The following is a 25,172-nucleotide window of genomic DNA, read 5'->3' on the forward strand; positions in this document are numbered from 1 at the left end:
CTTTTGGCACGTTTGCAATGGCGATTTGCTAACCAATAGAATACTGACATCTGTTATTTCATCATCATGTTGAGACTAACTAAACTGTTGATATAAACAAATTAACCCTTTAACTGCCTTGACAGAAATGGAACTCGCATTGAATCCCCAACAGGGGCAGATAAAGGTTGGCTGGCTGATGGGTGGGAAGGGAACAGGACAAGTGGAGAGGCTATTGGGGCTACCAGGGAAGTAGGTTTGCCGGGTCCCTTTATGCCACCCGTGGGAGTTTTCTGGGAGCAGGGTTGGGGGCAGTGATCCACACACGCGCCTCATGATGACGTCACTCCCAGGTTTACCCCGGAAGCGCTGGCATCATGTGGGAGGCTGTAGCACATTCCTCCAAAAACTCTATGGAAACCATAGATTGGCACCACCACCACCCCTCAGCTAGCCTGTTTCCACCTGCCAGCCAACTGAGGGGCGTCGGGCAGCCCTGTTAATTGACAGGCAATTGCTCACCATAACCAGGCATATGGGAATCCTATAGGGAAGAGAAAGAGGAAATAATGGAGAAGGGCTTAATAAGATGACTCTTGCAAGTCCTTGCTGATCCCCTACTTGTATGCTTCTAAGATCATTGAAATAAATGGGCTTAGTAGAGTTTAACTCTGTTTTAGATTGCATTGCAGGTCTGGTCCTTTCTAACAAACAGCCACCGACTAATCTGGTTCTGAGCCTGAAAAATAAAATAAGTATAGCTGGCAATGATAGCTCTATAGTCCTTCTTCCACATCTTTAAAAGGCTGGTAAGTAATCAGTTTTGCTTTGAGCTACAGAATTTGCTGCTGCCATAATATGCATTACATTTTTTCCCTTGGCACATGTTGTGTAGCAGAAGAAGAGAGCAACTGAGTGTCAGGTACTTTAAAGCAACAAAATCTGCTTCCAGACAGATTTGATCCTCAGCACCTGTAATTGAAACCTTGGCAAAAAAAACCATGGCCTTTTCTATGACATGTGTACTTTGTTTCATTTTGCCAAGGGGGAAAAATCATTTTAAATTTCATAAAGGTCTGATGACAGCCAAGCACGCAAAATCTAAGATCAATTATAATTTGGCACAGAAAAGTGGTTCAATAATTCTCAAAGTAAATAAAAGACATTTTCATTACTCACTTGGATTTTTCATTTTCACCTTTTGAAGGTTCCCTCCAAGTAAACTTCAGTAGTCGCAGTCTCTGAACCTGCATAACAGAGGGGAAGTACTGAGAAGGGTTTCCTGTCTACACACAAATCTCCAATACTGTCCAAAGGGCAGCCTTGTCTGATAATGTATATCCTCTTGTGTAGGGGTTATAATAGTTAAGACATTCAGGCCTGCGGGGAAGCCCTAATCTTTGATATCCGACAGCTGAGAAAAGCACTCTGCCCATGTTCAAAGGTACTGCCTCCACTGAGTTCTTTAGTTCAGCAGTGACGCAGATCTCTCAGCTCTGGTTCAGATTTGTAGCCCTAGCAGAGACTCTAAGGCCAGAGATAAATGTACATACTGCCACAGTCTCATTCTTCAAAAGGTTTTCCCTAAAGTATTGTTTTATATGTTGTCGTACAGAAAGTGTGATATCTAAGGATGCCAGCCTCCAGGTAGGACCTGGGGATCCCCTGGAATTACAGCTCATCTCCAGAATACAGAGATCAGTTCCCCTGGAGAAAATGGATGTTTTGGAGGGTAGACTCTGTGGTCTTGTCCTCCCCAGTAGGGCTGTTGATTCGGTTCGGCCCGAACTGAAAATCAGCCGAATTTCCCTTGATTCGGTGGTTTTTAGTTCGGGACGAACCGAACTCAAAACTGGCGGGCAACCGGGGAGCCGAATTCAGCGAGCTCGGGAGTTCACGAATAAATCCGGCCAATTCGGGGCCGTCAGTAAGCAGCATAACCTTCAGTAAGCAGCATTCTCCTCCCCCGGCCAATCGGTGGCCAAGCTGGGTCTTCTTCTAGCCAATCAGTCAGGATTGAGTACTGGAGGAATCAGCTGATGTGCGGCCCCGCCGGGGAAAGAGAGAGAGAGGGAAATCCTCGTGTGTGTGCGTGTGCGGGGGTGCTTGTGCACATTCGCTCCTTTCCGTGGCTGCAGGGGGCGAATTTTTTGGGGTACAGACCCCAAACTTTCAGAGGATATTCAGACAAGCCTTCTTAAGAGACCACCCAAGTTTTGTAAACATTGGGTCAGGGGGTCCCGAGATATGGGCTCCCCCCTTTTTCTTTCCATGGCTGCAGGGGGCGCATTTTTGGGTGTGCCGACCCCAAACTTTAAGCGGAGCATCAGACAAGGCTTCTTAAGAGACCCCCCAAGTTTTTGTAAACATTGGGTCAGGGCCCCCCGAGATATGGGCTTTCCCCTTTTCCCTATTGGGATGAATAGATCACCCTCGAGAGATGCATACATATGGATCTCATATTGGATACAAATGGAATCATATTGGATTACCCAGCCTCCCAGCCCCTCCTGATGGAACAGAAGACAGCCACAGTAAGATCCCTTTGGGGGCTTTAATCTATAATTTTTCTTTTCTGTGTGTGTGTGTGGGGGGGGAAAGCAGAGTCTGTGTGTGTGTGGGGAGGGAGCAGTTTCTGTGGGTGGGGGGAAGCCAAAGGGGGCTTTTGCCGGTTCTGCCTGGGGTGTGTGTTCCCCCTCCAGTTTCTCCCTGGTTTGAGGGGGGGCTTCATTTTTATGTCTTCAGGTTTTCCCTCATTCATAAGATCAGTTAGGTTATTTTGATGCTTGCTCAAAACTGGTTTTCAAATGGTGACTTAAAGAATGCATCTGCCTGGTCCCAAGTCCAATGCAAAAGGAGAAATTCCACCCCCTCCTGCTCATTATGCATAGCTAGCTGCCTCTCTCCCTTTCCATGGTTTGCAAACTCCCAGGTGTCAGGTGTTGCTTTGCACTGTTGCAAAGGTGTTGCATTGCGTGCTTGTGTTGCTTTGCAGTTGTATTGTTTTGCAAAATTCTTCACACTGCCCCGCCCTTTGCATGTTTGCAAAGGTGTTGCTTTGCAGTTGTGTTGCTTTGCAAAGTTCTTAGCAGCTGCCCCGCCCTTGCTCTCATCAGCTGTTTGTCGGGGCTGGGAGCTTTGTGCATGGGCGGCAAGCTCTGCTCAGAGATGCACATTAAGGGTGGGGGGACCCCTTTCGGGGCCCATATCTCAGCCCCCCCTGACCCAATCTTTACAAAACTTGGGGGGTCTGGCAAGAAGGGTCCTTTGAAGCTCCTCTGAATGTTTGGGACCTCTACCCCCAAAAATGCCCCCACAGAGATGCGGAAAGGCGCGGTTATGTTTTTAATGGCTTTATTCGGCCGAATTTTTTTCCTGAACTTTGAATTCCCGCCGAATTACACAGAACCGAAGTGGGGGAGTTTGGACTTTGGCATATCCCGAATCTAAACGGGCCGAATTCAGCTAAATCCGAACTATACCGAATTTTTTTAAATTCAACAGCCCTACTCCCCAGGTCCCTGTCCTCCCCAGGCTCCATCCCCAAATCTCCAGGAGTTTCCCAACCTGGATCGGGCAACCTTAACCCCCTGCCAGTGGCCATGGGTATCTAGCAACCCTATGATATCCCTCATTTTGGTGTGTTTTGTTCTGGTTCCCTCTTCTTTAAAAGGCCTACTTCCTCATTCTTAAGGCTGAGCCCCTAGCATGCAGTATTCAACAGACTGAGACAATTTCACAAACTTGCAAACTAATTCAAAAGGTCTGTCAAATTTAAGGATGTTGCCTTGCCTGATCATCTAAAATTCACCTAGTCTGATTTTCTGTTTCTAACAGTAACCTATCCACAGCTGCCTTTGGAAGCTCCCAGGGAGGAAGGCAACTGGTTTTCCATGTTTCTGCCCCCCCCCCCAGTCCCCTGCAACATTTGCTAGTCAAAGGTATACTGTTTCCTAATATGGAGATTGCACGTCATGATTGTAGGGGCTAATAGTTCACAGCTAGACATCTTTTCCATGAATTTGCCAAGCCTCCTGTGTAAAGATAAATCCTTCCACTTGGAAATATAAAGAGCACAGGCCACTGTGAACGTCTTCTGCATGGGAAGGAAATGAAAAAATGTATCTTCCTTATCTCTTGGCTCTTACATCCCGATAAGTCCTTGCCTATGACCTTCCCTCCTCTAGTTCTACCACCCACAGCCTCCAAATGTCTCCTGCTCTCTTAAGCATCTCCGCCCTTCCTTCCTCGCTGCCTCTTATGCCTGGAACTGTATCCCTTCAGATACTAATCCTGAATACATGCAATTAGAATGATCACATGTTCTTCCTTTATTTATTCGCATCACCTCTCTCCTCTCCTTTTATTGTCTCCAAATGGACGTTGGAGGGATTTCTCAACGGATTCTGCCTGCCATCTTGGGGAAAAGGTAGGGTTGCCAGGTCCCTCTTCGCCACCAGTGGGAGGTTTTTGGGGCGGAGCCTGAGGAGGGCGGGGTTTGGGGAGGGGTGGGACTTCAATGCCATAGAGTCCAATGGCCAAAGTGGCCATTTTTTCCAGGGGAACTGATCTCTATCCGCTGGAGATAAGTTGTAATAGTGGGAGATCTCCAGCTACAACCTGGAGGTTGGCAACCCTAGGAAAAGGAGACGATTCACTGAAGGGGGGAAAAGAAGGCAAATACCTATTACCTTGTGGAAAAGTGTGAAGGGTTCCATGAGTGCAGTTAAGGAGTAACACACCAGCACAGAAACAGAGACCCCAGGTCATCAGTTCCTACAGGGATCAGAAAAACAAAGCCCAGTTCAACCTGCCTACTCAAATAAAAAGAGTACATACAGGACACTCTTTCTTTCTTTGGATGTTGTCTGCAGTCTGATCTTGTAAAGTTTTGATAACGGTTGTAGGATCCGTGGCCCTTGTTTCCCCCCCCCCTGTTCCAGCTTCATGAGTTGCTAATCAGGCTTTTATATAAGCCAGTTCAACAGCAGTCAGTAACAGTACAGGGTAAGGGGTACAAACAGAGACTTGTAAGCCATCAAGGCAAGCTTGCTGAAAGGTGAACACTGGATGCACCCCTCTGCTACCGGTCTTGTAGAAGCACTGCTGAAATTTAATGAATCCCAGTGAAAAAGAAGAAGAAGAGTTGGCTTTTATATGCCTTCCTCTCCCCACAACAGAATGCTTGTGAGGTAGGTGAGGCTGAGAGAGTTCTGGGAGAACTGTAACTAGCCCAAGGTCACCCAGCTGGCTTCATGTGGAGGAGCGGGGAAACCAACCTGGTTCAACAGATTAGAGTCCGCCACTCATGTGGAGGAGCAGGGAATCAAATCCAGTTCTCCAGGTTAGAGTCCACCCCTCTTAACCACTATACCACACTGGCTCTATAAGTGAAAATAGTAATAACTATCAAGGATACAACAACTAGGCAGGACTGTCTTATTTTATCTTTGTTTTGCTGACAGAGGCAAAAAAGATGCTATCACTATTAGAGTCTGAAATCATGTGTGGAAAAAATTATTTTCATGGCATGGTTAACCTAGTGGGAGAACACGTGTCCACTAGAGAGAGCTGTTTACAGCCTACTTACAGTGCCTTGTATTAGAGTCTGATCTAAAACCAGACCCATTTTCAAGGTAACTCCTTGGCATTTTAACAAAAGAAGGGGATGCAGCAGCCGGAGTCTTATGCTTTGCCCAGACAAATGGACTCTGTACATAAAAACTTCCCACTCCACAGCAGCATTTAAACCTGAAACATGGCATCTAGCAGTATAATGCATTTTAGCCTAAACCATCTTTTGAGAGAACGAAAATACTGCACACAAGCAAATTCCTTTCCATGGATACTGCAAAAGAAGAAGAGTTGGTTTTTATATGCCGACTTTCTCTGCCACTTAAGGGAGACTCAAACTGGCTTACAATCACCTTCCCTTCCCTCAACAGACACCCTGTAAGGTACGTGGGGCTGAGAGAGTTCTGAGAGAACTGTGACTAGCCCAAGGTCACCCAGCTGGCTTCGTGTGTAGGAGTGGGGAAACCAACCCGGTTCTCCAGATTAGAAGAAAAAGAGTTGGCTTTTATATGCCGACTTTCTCTACCATTTAAGGAAGAATCAAACTGGCTTACAATCCCCTCCCCACAACAGACCCCCTGTGCGGTAGGTGGGGCTGAGAGAACTCTAAAAGAGCTGTAACTTGCCCAAGGTCATCCAGCTGGCTTCGTGTCTAGGAGTGGAGAAACCAACCCAGTTCACCAGATTAGCATCCGCCGCTCACGTAAGTAAGCCTCAAGAGGGAAGGAGTTCCAAAGGCAAGGTGCCCCCGCTGAAAACACCCTGTTTGTGATCACCACTCACCTCACTTCTGCTAGCAGGAGGCATAGAGAGAGCCCGGCTTTGGAAGATAATCTTAACTTGAAGGTTTCACAGTATGGAAGAAGCAGGTCTTGGATCATTTCTGGCTCACTGAGTGAGCGCTAACCATAAGTCATTTGTAACTTTTCCCTTGCGTGAGTGAAAACAGTTCTTTTCTAATGTAGTGAAAAGAGGGAAACACATACCTTCCATTAATGGCAGAGCTCAAATCAGCCCTTGTCTGTGGTGCTGGAGCCACACTGATCAAGACAATCACTCTGATAACTGTATGCTTGTGTTGCTAGGCTGAGTGTTTGAGGTAGTTAAGGTGTAGTTAATTCTGCGGCATTCATGAAACACTTCAGAAACCTGATCAAGCATAAAATTAGTTGGAAGGAGACCCGCAAGGAGTTCTTCTTGTGCACTGTAATGAATGGGAGTTGCCTGGGGTATAAGGAGTTGTATGTTCTGAATGTTATCCTTCAGATTGTTACTGAAAGGAACAACTTCAACAAACTAAGGGCGTGGTGTGTTCGTTGGCCCATTTTAAAATACATTGCTAGTGCTTATAGCCTTGGCTGGCAACTAGGGTTGCCAACCTCCAGGTACTAACTGGAGATCTCCTGCTATTACAACTGATCTTTAGCCGATAGAGATCAGTTCCCCTGGAGAAAATGGCCACTTTGGCAATTGGACTCTATGGCATTGAAGTCCCTCCCCTCTGCAAACCCTGCCCTTGTGAGGCTCCGCCCCTAAACCTCCCGCCGGTGGCAAAGAGGGACCTGGCACCCTACTGGCAATTAGTGTTATTTAACAGAGGTTACATTCTGAGCAAGCCAAGAGTAACTTTAACTGGCTTCTGAAAAGCAACAGGCGTTTTGGCAGAGCACTCCCTTTATGTATCTTAGCTGTGCACTGACATTTGTCTTGTCTCATACACAGCTAGGGTTTCCAACTCCGGGTTGGGAAATACCAGGAGACTTTTGAGGGCGGAGCCTGAGGATGGCAGGGTTTGGGGAGGGACTTTAATGACATAGAGGCCAATTGCCAAAGCAGCCATTTTCTCCAGGTGAACTGATCTCGATCGGCTGGAGATCAGTTGTAATAGCAGATCTCCAGCTGGTACCTGGAGGTTGGCAACCCTACACATTTGTGGCACACATTTACATGCCTCCACCTCTCTGCTGCTGTTTCCCTTGCATTATTGGCTGCCCAGATGTTTGGGACCCCTAGCTGAGGATTTAGATCTTTGACTGGAGCTTGTGCATAAAGGGAGCTATAAGTGCCTGCTTCACCCTCTGGCCTCCCTCTTCTTGGGCTATATACCCAGCACAGCACATGGACATGTTTGGAGTGCTGGCATCTGTCCTACCACTCCACTCAACAAAGTCTGAATACTTCCTCCAGCATAAGGAGACTTCCTCCAATTTAAGTGCCTCCTTCACAGGCCATTTACTATGTGCTTGTAATTATCATGACTGCTTGAGTGTGCTAATTATTCCTCTCAATAAAACCATGTTTGATTTTAGCATGCCTACGATTTCATACAGAGGCTCATTATTTTCTCTGTGAAGATCCTTTTATAGCCCTTCGCATGTGAATAATTTGGCGGTACTGTTTCAGTCCATGTATTGAAAATTATTTTCCTGGTCAGAGAAGCAAAATACTAGGCTGGTTGTCTACTCTCTTTGCACAAACTTCTATATAAAGCTCCAACACGTTGCAGGAATCATTCTTCACCAGAGCAAAAGGAACACAGTCTCACCAAGTATCTATTTCTTTCTTAACAGGTGTTGCTCTTAAACAATCTTTCTTTTGTAACAAATTTCCTGTTTGTTCCCTCAGTTACTGTTAGCGTGATCTTTGATCACACATGAGCTGCCTCTCCACTCAGCTTCACAAGCGGTCCATGTAAAAGGTTGACTTTGACTCGGATTGATTCCCCCCGAACCCCGGTCCAGCCACAATGTTATCCTCCTGGCTGACTGCCAGAATAGATGTAAATAACGCCAAAAAAAAAAGGTATTACGTGTCAGAGGTTTGGATATTAACAAATTTGGATATTAACAAATGCAATAGTTCCATTTTGGTAGTTGTAGTGGTTAAGAGCGGAGGTTGGGAGCGGTGGATTCTGATCTGGAGAAACGAGTTTGATTCCCCACTCCTCCACATGAGCGGGGGAGGCTAATCTGGTGATCTGGATTTGTTTTCCCACGACTGCACACGAAGCCAGCTGGGTGACCTTGGGCTAGTCACATTCTCTCAGCCCCACATCACAGGGTGTCTGTTGCGGGGAAGGGAAGGTGAGTGGTAGAAAAAGTCGGCATATAAAAACCAACTCTTCTTTTTTGTTTGTTTTTTAAGGGCATTTAGAGCTGGAAAGTTCAGAGTTGCAGCTTTTAGCTGATGATTAAAAACATTTTGATTAGCTAAAATGTATTCCTTTATTATCTGGTTAGCATTTTTTTAAAAGTTCATTTAAGAAGATCCCCAGGGTGGAGAGACTTTGTCGGGGAGTTGGAAACCATTAAGCATGTATTTTTTAGTTGTCCTCTCTACAAATCAGCCCACTTCAATAGTATTGACCCTTTGATGAGGGAAATGGGCTCTGTTGATGAGGGTGAATGGACCAAAAGGTTTTTGCTGGGAGATAGCTCACCAATCACCACCCAGGTTGCAAAATATTGTGCCGTAGCAATGAAGCTACGTCGTCTCAATGTTCCCTAATCTGTGGAAGTGTAAAATTGGGTGATTCCTAATTTTGTTGGCCTTGGTTGTAAACATCTATTCTGTATGGTCAGTTTCTGTTTTATCTGGCATATTAGCAGCAAATAAATCTTATTTATTTAAAAATGTTCATTCTTTTACATAAGAACAGTGGTAGGTGTCATCTTGGAAGAAGCATCCCCATTCTCTCATATGAGACTGCTTCTGGTACAATCCCCGCCTGCATCATCTAAAAAACAGGGCCTTTTCTGTCATGGGGCTTCAGCTTTGAAACACTGCTCCCCCAAGCGTTTGCTTACAACCTGACTTGCTGCACTTCAGGCACCAGATCAACATATTTTTATTTTCCCAGATCTTTTGGGTATTCTCTGCTGTTGCGAACTCTGAACCCAGCCACCTCTGCTCCCCTTTGCTCTGGTTTTATTGCAATGTTTAAAATAGCTGGTTCAACTGCTGCTTTGTTATTGAATTGGGTCATGCATCACAATTGCTTTGATGTGGTGGTTTCTTTGATGCTACTGAGGTTGTTTATTATTGACTGCTTTAATTATTAGGACTGGAATAAGGATTGAGTTATGGCTGAGTTCAGGAGGCATGCGCTCCTCCTTTGTTATACCAGAATGATGTAATAGTCAATCTTGATAAAGAGGCCCATATTTAAATGCCGAGAAAAAAACATGCAGCGCACCAGAGGTTACGAGGCGTTTTATCTAATAACTTGTAGCTACTCCATAATTTTTCAAAATAGTAGTAACAACAAAGGTTCAAATAAATTGCTAGCAGGCAAACCTGGCACTGTTGTGGTTCTATCTTATATTATCAACACTTTTGCTTTTTTTGCGTTTGCTCATTATTTGTATACTGTAATATGTTTTGTAATTGATCTGAACCTTTGTTGTTACTACTATTTTGAAATTTTTTGGAGTAGCTACATGTTATTAGATAAACGCCTTGTAACCTCTGGCGCTTTGCATGTTTTGTTTTCTCTGTCTTCTATCAGAGTTTTCTCTCCCTTCTTTTTTCCCCCTTCTTAAGTGCACCATGAAGCTAGGGCCTTTTTTGCATGGGAGGCTTTGCCGCTCTCTAGATACACATTTTCCCCATCCAAATTCTCAAAATTCAACAATAAGCCCCCCATGCAGAGTTTTGAGAATTCAGATGGGGAAAATGTGCATCTAGAGAGCGGCAAATCCAAGGCAAAGCCTCCCATGCGTTTTCGCCCATAGTGTCCATTTATGCACGGGAGGTTTTGTCTTGGATTTGCCGCTCTCTAAATGCACATTCCCCCCAGCCAAATTCTCAAAACTGTGCATGGGGGGCTTATTGTTGAATTTTGAGAATTTGGTTGGGGAAAATGTGCATTTAGAGAGCGGCAAATCCAAGGCAAAGCCTCCGGTGCATAAATGGACACTATGGGCGAAAACGCCTGGGAGGTTTTGCCTTGGATTTGATGCTCTCTAGATGCACATTTTCCCCATCTGAATTCTCCAAACTCTGCATGGGGGGCGGGGGGGGGGCTTATTGTTGAATTTTGAGAATTTGTATGGGGAAAATGTGCATTTAGAGAGCGGTAAAGCCTCCCATGCATAATTCTCAAAAGTCTGCATGGGGGGGGGTTATTTTTGAGTTTTGAGAATGTGGCTGGGGAAAACGTGCATTTAGAGAGTGGCAAATCCAAGGCAAAACCTCCCCTGCATTTTCGCCCTATCTCGGCCTGATCTACCTCACGGGATTGTTGTGAGGATAAAATGGCGGGAAAGTCCTCCCTCAACTCCTTGGAATAAGAGCAAGATTTATTTTTATTTTTTTTGAGTGTCAGATTGGATTCATTGATTCGTGTGAATCATCGAGCTGACGGCACCACAGAGCTAAGCTGTCTCTACTCGATGGAGACCCATATTTAAACTTGTACCTCAGGCGACGCCCCTCCCCCCCACCTATTTTTACCTCAGAACTCGGACCCCTCCCCCCGGCAGTTTCCCTCAGCGTTATCTTGGCAACTCGGGGGACGCCCCCTCTCCCTTCGCCGCCTCTCCTCCAATCAGAAGCTCGAGCGCGCGGGAAGCCCGCTCCCACTCGTTCGCGCGGCCCGCCGAGCCCCGCCCCTTTCCTGATCCCCTCCAATCACCTCCCTCGCGCCCGTTATGTCACGCAACAGGCCAGCGTCGCGCGACTCCCTTTCTGGCCCTGACGTCTCATGAGGCGCGACTTGTGCCCTGCGGCCCCGCCCCCCTCTTCGGCGATTGGATAAGAGAGGGGCGTCCGTCAGTTCGCCCTTTCTTCTCAGGCGGCTTCGGGCTGTCCTGGCTGCCGAGGGAAGGTGAGCGAGAGGCCGGTGTCCGGAGGGTTTACCTGGCCTCAGGTAAGGAGCGAAGGGGAAAGGCGAGAAGAAAACCGAGCAGGGGGAAGAACAGGGAGGCAGGTTTCCCAGGATGCAAAGCGGCGCGAGTGGCGGTGCTCTCTTTCGCGTCCGCCGCTCCCTTTGCCCAGGCAGTAGCCAAGCCCCGTCCCCTGGTTATGGGCTGTGCAGGTCGTTTGTTGTTGTTGTTTTTTGCGCTAATTTGTTGCAATCTCTTATCAAAATGTATATTATAATGCTTACTGGTGTTTATTAACATGTGCACTGACTAGGTAAATGGAGTGGACCTGTTCATGGAGGAGGGGGCTGTTCATGGCTACTAGTCAAAATGGCTACTAGTCATGATGTATACCTATTCTCTCCAGGATCAGAGGAGCATTCCTATTATATTAGGTGCTTTGGAACACAGGCAGGACGGTGCTGCTGCAGTTGTCTTGTCTGTGGGCTTCCTAGAGGCCCCTAGTTGGCCACTGTGTGAACAGACTGCTGGACTTGATGGGCCTGGGTCCGATCCAGTGTGGCTTTTCTTATGTTCTTTTGGACGATAGGGCTATTCATGGCTACTAGTCAAAATGGATACTAGTCATGCTGCATACCTATCCTCTCAAGGATCAGAGGAGCATGCCCATTATATTGGGTGCGGTGGAGCACAAGCAGGATGGTGCTGCTGCAGTCGTCTTGTTTGTGGCTTCCTAGAGGCACCTGGTTGGCCACTGTGTGAACAGACTGCTGGACTTGATGGGCCTGGGTCCGATCCAGCATGGCTTTTCTTATTTAATCTATCTTTCTACGAAAACAAAACTGGTCCCAAGTGGAAAACTACAGCACAGAGGAACTGACATGTCTTGTTTGTGGGCTGTTTGGCTTGGAAAGGAGGCAGTTAAGGGGAGACATGATCGAGGTCTGTAAAATTATCCATGGTATGGAGAGAGTGGACAGGGAGAAGCTTTTCTCCCTCATAATACCAGAACACGGGGTCATCTGCTGAAGCTGGAGGGTGAGAGATTCTAAACAGGTAAAAGGAAGTATTTCTTCACACAACACTTAGTTAAATTGTGGAACTCCCTGCCTCAGGATGTGGTGATGGCTGCTACCTTGGAAGGCTTTAAAAGGGGAGAGAACATGTTCATGGAGAAGAGGGCTAGCCGTGGCTACTAGTAAAAATGAATACTAGTCTATTCTCTCCAGTATCAGGGGAGCATGACTATTATATTGGGTGCTTTGGAACACAGGCAGGGTAATACTGCTGCAGTTGTCTTGTCTGTGGGCTTCCTAGAGGCATCTGGTTGGCCACTGTGTGAACAGACTGCTAGACTTGATGGGCCTTGCTCTGATCCAGCATGGCTTTTCTTATGATCTTATGTTAAGAGTTATTGTTTAAATGGATTTTGCTAAACAAAAAAAGTTGTTCTGAATATGCTTCTTGAATTGCAGTGTTGGCTGCAACCATAATAATTTATGTTAGATATAAATACACACACACACACACCAACACAGTTAAAGTAGAATAGTTTTAGAGGGTAGCCGTGTTGGTCTGTGGTAAAATATTTAGATTAGAGTCCAGTAGTACTTTAGAGAACCAATGAGATTTTGGGGGTATAACCTTTTGAGATCCAAACTGATCTACTTGTACCTGATGAAGGGAGTTTGGGTGCTAAAAACATATACTGTGGTTGGTCTCTAAGGTGCCCCTAGACTCAGATCTAAAGTAAAATAATTTTGGGTTGTATGCCTAGGTTTTCCTTTCACAGGATTACTATTTAAAGGTGGAAGTGGAACTAAGTTTCTCTTCTCTCTCTACCCTCTGAAAAATGTGTAAATATCTTTCTTCTAACTTTAAATGTACCTTAAGTAAAATCAGGAGGGATTATTGTGTTACTTTAAAGACTAATGGGTTTATTGCAAGGGTTGGTTGTGAGCAAAATGAACCTTGGAAAGGTGGGTGTCAGAGATTAGTTTTGGAATTGCATGCCCTTTATGGCAGGAATTCTGAAAGCAATTGTTTGTGGTCACGATATCATTTTCCCCTTCTGTGAGTCCCAACAGGTACTTGCAAATTCACAATCAGATGTCTCCACTCTTTTGATTAGACTGTAATATAATGTATGTTCTTCACCTGCAATATAATGTGTATCTTGTTGGGCTTTCTGGCCTCTCTAGATAACAATTCCCTTCCCCCCTCCTTTGCTCTTTCTTAGATCAGGGAACCTTTTTTCCGCCAAGGGCCATTTGGATATTTGTAACACCATTCGCAGGCCATACAAAAGTATCAACTTAAAAATTAGCCGACCAAGCCCCAAGCAGGCAGCTGCCCCAGATGACACCCCGCCCCCCGCACGGGCAAGCAGGCAGGCATAGAACCGGTGGTGCACTCGCCCTCCTGCTGGCTGTCCGCGGGAGGGGGCGGATCACCAGTCTTAGATCCTTCAAAGCTAGAGATCTTCCAGGACCCACAAAGGGCCAGACCAAATGATTTCGCGGGCCTTAAACGGTGACGTTCCCCACCTCTATCTTAGATTGTCGTATATATTTCTGCCCACTGAGGGTAATGTAGTACTTCATGCATCCGCAGTAAAGAAACCAAGGTATAGCTATTTTGGTCATGAATGTTGCACCTGTATTCCGGATAATAGTGAAGATATGAATACCCATATTTTATCAGCCCAAAAGGCCTTTGAACTTTGGAAGAAAGATAAACAAGCGTTACAAGAAAATTGGTGGAATCAATTATGGTCATAGCTTCCAGGATTTGGGTAACTTAGATAATTGTTGAATGTATGGAATTCTTGTAGTTGTGTGTTTAATAATGCTATGCTGTTGTATCCAATGTATTCCTAATTTAGTTGAGTTTAGTTTGCTTAGTAGAGTGGGAGGAGTCAGGTCGTTTTATATTGGTAAATCCGAGTCAGGTGTACGCAAATTTGAGGTTGCTGTATTTGGTAGTAAAAACTGGGACTGCTTAACACACTGTGGAAAGGATTTGGTACTGTTTGTATCAGGAGTGGCTAAAGTGATTCGGGAGCCACATGCAACTCTTTAATAATTACGAACATAAGAAAAGCCCTGCTGACCAAGGCCCATCAAGTCTGTTCACACAGTGGCCAACCAGGTGCTTCTAGGAACTAGGAAGCTATTCTTTCCAGTATCAGAGGAGCATGGCTATTATATTAAGTTATTTTCCTTTCCTATATTTGCAGACAGGTAAAAATTTACAATAAGCAGGTTAGGATCCTTGGTATGGAACCAGGGGGGAAATTTAGAGTCAGATTACTGCTTTGTCAGTTGAGGCATCCCTCCTAAACACCCAGTTGCCAAGTGAAGATGAGCCTCTTTTATTTGGCTTGGTTGGGTGAATCCTACCACTTCACTGAGCAAAGTGTATTAATTTTTAATTTATTTAAATATTTATAGCCCACTTTCCCTTTTGGCTCAAGTTTGAACCCTTCCTCCCATCTAAGGAGGCTTCTTCCAACTTAGGAGCAAGATTCTAGATCAGTAGCACCTTGAAGACCAGCAACATTCCTAGGGTGTAGGAGTCAAAGCTTCCTTCAACAGACACAAGTAGGGAGTTTTGATTCTCGAAAGCTTATATCCTGGAGGTCTTATTGGTCTTTAAGGTGCTGCTGGACTTGAATCTTGCTCTTCTGCTGCAGACTAATATCTTCTGAAATAATCTTCTTCCAAATTAGGTGGCTCTTCTGTTGGAGGATTGTTGGATCCACCCTATTAACTCTTTCTAGTGGATCTTCTTGTCACTGACTAATTCAAATACACCCACCCTTAGATTACTTAAGCTTCTCATGTTGTAATTAAATCTTTCTACCCGCCTCTCAGATTGCTTTAGCTTCTCATTTTGTAATTAAATCTCTCTACCTGTCTCCCTGCCATTGTTCTGTCTGTATTTTGCACTTTTGTATATACCTGCGTACTGAAGAAAATACTCCATATGCTGTCTGGCTCATGAAACTCCACAAGCGATTTGTTCATCTTTATGGTGCCCTAAGTCTTTGTTTCTCATCTTTATGTATCTTCTGCAGATGCAACAATGGATCTCGTTTTGAGCTACGCCGACAGCTATGTTTTGACGCCCTATGTTTATCCAGCGATGTGGCCCGAAGAGGATCCTTTCCGGCAGCTGATCAGCCTCTTCATTGTAACAAACCTTGGTGGACTTGTCATTTATTTTCTGTTTGGCACTCTCAGCTACTACTTCATATTTGATCACTCTCTGAAGAAACACCCCCAGTTTCTCGAGGTGGGTTGCACGCCTGCAGCTGAAGCTCCTTCCTATTCTAATTTCTCAAGCCTGTCGTTACTTAAACTTAAGGGTTCTTGTTTGGCGAGAAACTGGGACAGAGTCAATTGATACAAAGAAAGAAAAGGATCGCTACAATTTAGAATTCTACCAATTCTTCTTCACTTCTTTTGATCCAAAATGTCCTTTGTGCACTCCTTTAAAACTTTTGCATGTGGATAGGGCTTCCAGCTACAGCTTCTTGCACTAAGCCAAATGGTGCGCTAGAAGGTCCCTTGATTTGCAGAAAGGAGCAACCAAAATGATTAGCGGACTAGAGCAACTGCCCTATGAGGTGGTTAAAAGGCTTAGGGCTGTTTAGCTTGGAAAGAAGGCGGTTAAGGGGAGACATGATAGAGGTCTATAAAAGGATGCATGGTATGGAGAGAGTGGACAGGGAGAAGTGTTCTCCCTCATAATACTAGAACATGGGGTCATCTGCTGAAGCTGGAGGGTGAGAGTTTCAAAACAGATAAAAGGATGTATTTGTTCACACAACGCATAGTTAAACTGTGGAACTCCCTGCCCCAGGTTATGGTGATGGCTGCCAACTTGGAAGGCTTTAAGAGGAGTGTGGACATGTTCATGGAGGAGAGGGCTATCCATAGCTACTAGTCAAAATGAATACTAGTCACGATGCATGCCTATTCTCTTTAGTATCAGAGGAGCATGTCTATTATATTAGGTGCTTTGGAACACAGGCAGGACAATGCTGCTGCAGTTGTCCTATTGGTGGGCTTTCAAGAGGCACCTGGTTGGCCACTGTGTGAGCAGACTGCTGGACTTGATGGACCTTGGTCTGATCCAGCATGGCCTTTCTTATGTTCTTATTTTCATGAGCATCTTAGAGAAGGAAGAGCTACAGATATCTCCTAGCTACCCTTTGTTCAAGGAGCAGGTTCTTTGGATCTTGACCAGCATTGTCATTCTGGGGAAACCAAGCCATGACTTTCCAGAAACATAGTTGGAAGGGGCCATACAGGCCGTCTAGTCCAACCCCCTGCTCAATGCAGGATCAGCCTGAAGCATCCATGACAAGTGTTCATCCTGCCTCTGCTCGAAGACTGCCAGTGAGGGGGAGCTCACTACTGTAAAATAATTTTTCCTAATATCCAACTGATCTCTTTCCACAATAATTTATGCTCATTATTGCAAGTCCTATCCTCTGCCGCCAATAAGTGGTTTATTTATAATGTAGTAGTAGGTCAATCAATCTTTATTTTACGGTCATTTGACCAAAAGTAGAACATTTAATCAACACAACATAAATCTGTAATAAAGCAATATCAGACAATCGAGAAGTCCACAGAATAAAATATATCAATAAAATCCCATATCTAAAAAGTTAAGCAAACTAGTATCTAAAACGTTTATCAAATTGTACCTATTTGTACATTACATCCTTTCGGGCCCTATAGATAGCAGCACAGAATTTGGCCACACATCTCGAAGTTTGTGTGTTACTATTTTCCAGTAGTCGTTGGATACAGATTTTATTAGGTAGCCCTCTATTATTTCTTAGTTTCTTGAATAGTCTTAGATCTAAACTCATGATGGAGAGGGCAGTATATGAAGACGTGTTCATGGGTCTCAATTTCTTCACCATTGCACAGGCAGACTCTCTTGGAAAGAGGAATTTTTTTATATCTGCCTTCTAGGACAACCGATGGCAAAGCTCCACATCTGGCTAATGTGAAAGCCCTTCTAAATTTGTTCACCTCCTGTGTCATCAGATATGGGGCTGCCATCATCAGGTGTCTGAACCTCTGTGAGACTATGAAACCAGGGGACCTTATGAGGTCATGCTGTCTCTCAGTGTCTTCCACTCTCTGCCTTATTACTTTTTAAAACTGATCTCCGCTCAGTGTCAATAGATCCTGGGGTGCAAACCCTAGTTTTCTTAGGTTTAATTGCACCTCCTCGGACCATTTGGACTGATATGCGTCCAGACTAAACATTGCAAATGTAGTAGTAGGCAGTGTTTTTTGTATTAGCCTGATACTGCAGATGTGCTTCTGAAGGGGCCAAACTCCAGCTGTTCTCTCCATGGGTCTTTGTAATGGTTACCCATTCATACTGGGAGTTCCTTTCCTAGTCATATTTTCCCCTTGCTCCTCTAGTTCATGCTTGCCTATGTCTGTGAGAATGGAATGCGGTAGTAGCTGTTTTGAATACAAGGACATCAATATAGGAAGCTGCCTTATGCTGAGTGAGATTGTTGGTCCATATAATCTAGTTATTTATCTCAGCGGTAAGTGTCTTTCCTGGCCTTTGATACCTGTTAACCTGCAAGGCCAGGGATTGAACTCCAGCCTTTCTGCATGCGTAGAACATGCTTGACCTCTGAATTATGGGACCTCCTCAGGTGGGACACAAGTACTCAGCAGGATTAAAGAAAGGAGCAAATGCTCTATAGTAGGATGTGCTTGTACATCCTTACCAGAAGGGAGTGAATGAAGGCCACTGAAAATGGGGTTGACTCACTGAGCACCCAAAGAATTAGCAGTGTTGTGTCTTGTTTGAAGAACTATGATCTGGTTTTCTTTCTGTATTAGAGAAAATTAGAATTAGTGATTTTAAAATCAACATCCTTTATAGGTCTGGTGGTGTAATACTTAAAGAGACTGAGCTGAGACCCATCTCATTTTGCCTTCATCATGAGCTCAGTAGATGGCCTTTGGCTATAGCTGCCCCACTTGGCCGCAGACCCTGACTGTAATATGGGGGTGATCGTACTAGCCCACTATACGGGATTGTTATTGATAATCAGTCAATCATTTATTCTGGCCATAGACCAGAAGAATAAAACGTACACAAGCCAAATAGTTGTAATAATATATATGTGCAACCTTGTATGAAGAGATGTAAAAACAGCAAATTACTGTGATAATGGACTAAATGTGCAGAGTGTTGTAAGAAATACCTATTTTCGTCTTCAGAATCAAGTGGCGCGTGAGATAAAATACAGTGTCAGAGCATTGCCATGGATCAGTGTCCCCACTGTTGCAATCTTCTTCGCCGAAGTGAGAGGCTACGGCAGACTGTATGATAACATTGAGGACTCTCCTTATGGTAAGAGAACTATTCACATGTGGATGGGGTGAAGCAATTTTTGCCCCTTGCAAGAACCCTGAAACGTAGGTTAGGATGAGAAATAATTACTGCCCCAAGTGATCTTTGTGGCCTTCTAGCAAGCACTTGAACTTAGGTCTCCATTGTCCAAGTCCATCACTCTGGCCCCTATACCACACTGATTTTGTGCCCTCTTTGTTTCTGTCATCTGTCTAACATCTTGTCTTGGCCCTTTTGCTTTTCCATTCCTCATTGGACATTGGTTTATTTTTCCTTCACTGTGTTAGGGCTGAGCTACACACAACGCATGGATTAAAGCAGCTTTGGGAGGGAAGGGGATGTTGAGAGCCCTGGAGTTGGGAAAGAAGGGGTGTTTAACCCTTTCCCTACCTGCTGTTTTCCTTCATTTCTGCGAGTGGCTTACGCTCATTCATACACAAGCACAAACATACGTGGTATTTTTAAAAACCATGTTAGCCAAGTGCATTTTAAGCTATGGAGTAGAAAAGGGCTTGGTGATTTTAAGCAAGGAATTGGTGTGCGGGGAAGGGTTAAACACTTCGCCCCCTTCTCCCTTCTTTCCCCATTGCTGCTTTTCCAAAACAGTAGCACACCTTTGTAAGTAATCTGTAAGTAGCTAGTAGTTTAGTCTGCAGCATCTTCTCTTTGAAATGTTATTGTCCTTTTGGAGTTTCTCTTCTTAAATAATTCTAGAGTTTTATCTCTTAAGCATTGGTTAACCAGGAACATATCTTGGCACAGAGGATTCTATGTAAAGTACTATAACATTATTCAGCTAGTTTGCTGATAGCTTCTAAACCAAATGTGTGGTTCCTCAGTATTGTTCATTGATGAGGGTGAAAAGGTGGGAAATGGAAAGGAATACTGATACTTATGAATTGAAACTGCAGCCTCACAAATGAGGCCATAGCAGTTACTAGCCCACAGATTTTGTTTTTAGTAACTCACTCTCCTCACATGTTAATTAAGTTGGGCACACTGGGGATCTGCAAGATTAAAAATGTTATGGATGGATTCACATCACAAAACAGGTTGGTCCTGATTCAGGTCAGCAATAAAACATCCAGCTACATTCCCTGGAAGAGAGATGGTCTTTTATTCATATTGATGTGGGAATAAAGGAATAGAATCACTTTACATGTAACACTTTTTGGTCATCTGATTCTCCCACATCTGACCTATTGCTCATGCAACACAAATTTACGCACAGTTCTAATTTTGGGGTTGAGTGAACAAGCCTTTCATCGCTGCTTTGCAGGTGATTGGTTAACAGTCATCTTGGAGGGAATTTTGAACTTGTACACACACACATACCCAAGTTCTGATTGGCCCAGGAAGGGAAGTCCCACACTAGCAGGAAGCCCATAAATAGGGGAGCCAGAGGTGCAGATTTAGTCAAGGACTGTCATGCCTTTGTCCTGTGAGAAGCCTTGGTCCATCTCTGAGGGAGAGATGTATAAGCACAGAGGGCTAGAAGATAAATGGAAAATGCAGTTGCTAATTAACATGTAGTATTCTGTGGCATTCCACCTGTTTATAGATCTTTCCCAAATATCTGTGGTCCTTAGTTTCTGTACCTTGTCAATAAACATATAAAATTTGACGTCTGGAAGAGAGCACTTAAAGCAAATTTTACACACTCACCGGCTGTTCTTAGTCACAGTTCCCTCTAAAAGTGCCAAAAAGAAACGGGAACCCTGGGGGAAAGGCAGCCTTCATTTCTCTCACACACACACTCTTGTATTAAATTCTAATTGCTGGCTAGGCTGCTAGGAGCCATCCAGTATTGTAAACGGCCCGGTTAAAGTAATGGCGGAAGCAGCCCCTTCAGATTAGCCAATATGCAGTTTGGAAGCAGCTGCATCCTTTTTTTTATCACCTTGCCTTAGAGGGTAAATTTTATTTGGCTGGGTTACTTACTTGCCCTGATGTGGATAGGCCCAGGCTAGCCTGATCTCGTCAGATCTCAGAAGCTAAGCAGGGTCGGCCCCAGTTATTATTTGGATGGGCAACACCAAGGAACGCCAGAGTTGTGATGCAGAGGCATGCAATGGCAAACTGCCTCTGAACATCTCCTGCCTTGAAAACCCATCGGGGTCGCTGTAAGTTAGCTGTGACTTGACAGAACAAAAACAACAACAACGCACACACTTGCTTTCTTACTTTATTAGGGTCAATTAAGTCTGGTTGCTGTTACTTAGTCGCTCACCAGACAATACGCTGGGACTTCCATGTCAGGAGTCGCCATTTGTTTAAAGTCACGGGGCTGGGGACCAGGCTTTCCCCTGTGCTGTTTTCCTGATCCGAGTTTCTTCTATTGAGTCACTGTTCGCCCTGTTGGGAAAACTTAACACAGATGTGATACCAGTGCTCAACATTTTTCCAGTAGTGCCAACAGAGGCTCCCCAGTGTTGTTTTAGATTGGGGGAGCTTAACTCCCTCCCCTCACACTGCAGTCTTGGCCTAAATCAGGGTCCTGTGTGCCCTATGAGTAACCTACAAAAGAAAACCTCCTGATTGAACTCCCAGCATATCGTCTGGTTTGGCCTTCAGATTGTTCTTCATTGGCATAGATGTACGGACATTTTTTTGTTTCAAAATGAACCTTGGAAACTGTTAGTAAAACTTTGAGAACTGTTCTTTTTCATGATTCCAACCCCATGTGTGCAGTTGTATTCTGAAATCTCTCCCTTTCCTTTCTTTTATAGGCTGGTTTGGTGTTATCTTCAGCATGCTGTCTTTTCTTTTCTTCACCGATATGTGCATTTACTGGATCCACCGATTTCTCCATCATAAGCTTGTATATAAGGTATGAGTAATCATCCGATGGTACGATAAGCCTAGAGAACGATCCACTTAGCGCAGTATTGAAACACTCACGAGCATCCCAGCCCAGAGGATGCAATCCAGGTAGAGAGATCTCCAAATAAGAATGGGGGTGAATTTGCAGATGCTGTGTACCTGTGGGAAAGAAGAAGAGTTGGTTTTTATATGCTGACTTTCTCTACCATTTAAGGGCGACTCAAACCAGCTTACAAGGTTACCCAGCTGGGTTCATGTGTAGGAGTAGGTAAACAAATCCAGTTCACCAGATTAATCTCTGCCGCTCATGTGGAGGAGTGGGGAATCAAACCCAGTTCTCCAGATCAGAATCCACTGCTCCAAACCACTGCTCTTAACCACTACACCATGCTGGCTCTCAGGTCGTTGGGCACGAAGTCCAAGGGAAGGCCCTTATCTGCTTGCTGTGTTTAAAGGCCTCTGATTGACAGCTGGTGCCAATGGGATACTAGGCTGGATGGACCTTGGTCAGTTCCAGCAAAGGTGGCTGTCATAGAAGAAATCCCGCATCCAGCAAACAGAGGACAGCTTCCTCCTGGCTCTCCCCTCTCCCAAAACAAATCAGTTCTGTAGTTGTGAACAATTACATAGAGAGGCTCTTGGAATGTCTGTAGCATTTGTGTTTCTCTGGATTGGGGTGAAGAATTCTGTTTGTTCAAAAGTTATACAATTTACTGTAGACAGCTTTTAGTAGGGGTTTGAGCAGAAGAGAGTAGAATGTAAATTGTCCAGGTATGCTTTGAGGTAGGAACGCTGAGAATTTTTGTCTGGTCTTGAAGAGTTTTCCACTCTGCGTTTGTGGCTAGCTTGCAGAAAAATGACAGGACATTGGGAGATGTAGCCAGTTGTTTCTGGTGTAGCTATGATCCAGTACAAAGAATGCTGCAACAGTATGCCTAGATGTTGTAATGCCAAACTATGTGCAGCGGTTATGTAATTTCCACTTGGCTTGATTTGGAATTGGCTTGGCAAATACATGCTTTCTAGGTGAGTGCCTTAATAAAAAAAAACCTTGACTGAGAGTTCTGTCGTGGCTCAGCATGCATGCCAATGATGACTGCAAGTCATGTGCCTTAATGCATTACCCCTCGGCAATTGCACTTCCCAGAATTCTGTCACTGTCATCCCCTTCCAAGATACACATAGTTGGGAACAGGGCAAGGTTTTGGATCTGGATGCAGGACAAAAAAGCATGTAAAATATTTGCAAAGAGTAATCATGAGAATTGACTCGAAGGTAGTGACCAATTGGAAGGCTGCTTGGGGGCGTAATTCACAGCACTTATGAGAGTATTGGCAAGAATGAGGACTTAGAGTTAAAGAACACTTGCACATATGTCCACAAAGCAGCAAGTTCTGGGAGCCAGTTCTGCTGAACTCTAACTATGCATGGATAGATTTTCATTTTACAGTCAAGTCAGAGAATACTGTTGGGGGGAAAGGAATGCCGCTACACTGCAGTGAAGTGTTGTGAGCCCCATGAAGTTGTTTTCTGAATCAAGTAGTTAGGGACTTCTGCAGTACTGCTGGAAACAAACGAAATTTTCTGGATGGGTTTTTTATTTAAAATTTTATTTGTCCAGCAACTGAAAGCAGACGATAAAGCAGCCTAAGATTATTTTTAAAAGTTACAATCTTTGTCATGTCCGTTTTCGTTAAAAACCTCTATCACATCCCCTTCCTTTAGCTGTCATTTGTTTTTCCTTTTTCTGAACTAAAAAAGTCCCAAATATTCCTGGCCTTCTATGTAGGAAAGTCGCTGCAGCCCCTTATTCATTTTATTTTCCCATTTCTTTACCTTTTCCAAACTCCATGCCATCCTTTATGATATGGGATCTAAAGCTGTGTACAGTATTCTAAAAGTGACTGCACAAAAAATGTATGTAGCAGTGTTATAACTTGTTTTTTGTATGTCAATAGAATAAAGACCTTGCAGGTAAGCCCATTAGTTTGTGGCATGTTTATGGCCTGAAGGAAAAATGAAAAGGGCCCCATGAGAGCCAGCATGCTTTAGTGGTTAAGAGCAGCATTCTCTAATCTGGAGAACTGGGTTCGACTCCACACTCCTTCCCATGAAACCTGCTGGGTGACCTTGGGCCAGTCACCGTTCTCTCAGAACTCTTTCAGTCCCACCTACCTCACAAGGTGCCTGTTGTGGGGAGAGGAAGGGAAGGAGATTGTAAGTCTCTTTGAGATTCCTTCAGGTAGAGAAAAGTGGGGTATAAAAACATGAACACATGAAGCTGCCTTATACTGAATCAGACCCTTGGTCCATCAAAGTCAGTATTGTCTACTCATACCAGCAGCCGCTCTCCAGGATCTCAGGCTTAGATCTTTCACCTCACCTACTTGCCTAGCCCCTTTATCTGGAGATGCCGGGATTGAACCTGGGACCTTATGCATGCCAAGCAGATGCTCTACCACTGAGCCACTAAATCTTTCCTGTCTAGTTGCCTGAGATTGGCTTTTTATTTGGTAACGAGGCAAGAGGCTATTTACCTGTTTGCCAGACATCATTTATGCATGGGATTTGACGCTGTGGATTTGACGCTCTCTAGATGCACATTTTCCCCATCTGAATTCTCAAAACTCTGCATGGGGGCTTATTTTTGAGTTGAGAATGCGGATGGGAAAAATATGCATCTAGAAAGCAGCAAATCAAAGGCAAAACCTCCCATGCATAAATGGCCAGATATCCCAGCAAGGAAGACCTTAAGGGAAAATAACTCTTGTTTAATTTCTATGTTCAGTCCAGGCCACTCATTAATTCTGTCTTCCACAGCGTTTACACAAGCCTCATCATGTGTGGAAAGTCCCGACCCCTTTTGCAAGCCACGCTTTCCACCCTGTGGATGGCTTCCTTCAGAGCATCCCTTACCACATCTACCCGTTCCTTTTCCCTCTGCACAAGGTGACCTACTTAGGCCTCTACATCTTCGTCAACATCTGGACGATCTCCATTCACGACGGGGACTATCGCGTTCCCAGCGCCTTAAAACAGATAATCAACGGGGCCGCCCATCACACCGATCACCACTTATACTTTGATTACAACTATGGCCAGTATTTCACACTCTGGGATAAAATTGGCGGCTCATTCAGAAACCCATCCTCTTTTGAAAGTGCAGGGCCTCATGATTACGTGAAAAAGCTGCAAGACAGCGAATTGAGCAGCACGAGAAATGGTTGTGGAGATGAGAAAACACAAAACGGAGACCGTCTTAAAAACAAATAGGTAGAAAGGCGTAACAGGCCTTCGTTTTTAAAGAACTGCATCAAAGTAGAACTGACCCCTCATATAACACCATGAGGATTCTGGCACTGTAGATGTCACCAACAGATGGGATTTTGTAGATGCCACCCACAGTCTTGTGCAATGGACCGTGGAAGTTACTGAGATGCCTTTAGTGTTGATACAATAATGTAAAGATTATCCATGCTGCTGATAACCCCATGTTCCATATGGGAATGCCCCCTTTCTTCCAAGGTGCACAGGAGCCAAAACCTGGCAGGTGAGTTCTGCTCT

General features: G+C 44.6%; 1 protein-coding gene across 1 annotated transcript; it reads left to right on the forward strand.

Annotated features, from left to right (window-relative positions):
• The first annotated feature begins 15,464 nt into the window (after positions 1–15,464).
• SC5D (sterol-C5-desaturase) lies at positions 15,465–24,881 on the forward strand. The gene is made up of 4 exons (XM_056861027.1): positions 15,465–15,674; positions 18,653–18,785; positions 21,515–21,615; positions 24,429–24,881. The coding sequence occupies exons 1-4, from the start codon at positions 15,465–15,467 to the stop codon at positions 24,879–24,881; spliced, it is 897 nt and encodes a 298-aa protein (XP_056717005.1).
• The last annotated feature ends 291 nt before the right edge of the window (positions 24,882–25,172 follow it).

The sequence above is a fragment of the Euleptes europaea genome, chromosome 14 (assembly GCF_029931775.1).
Source record: "Euleptes europaea isolate rEulEur1 chromosome 14, rEulEur1.hap1, whole genome shotgun sequence".
Lineage (NCBI taxonomy): Eukaryota > Metazoa > Chordata > Lepidosauria > Squamata > Sphaerodactylidae > Euleptes > Euleptes europaea.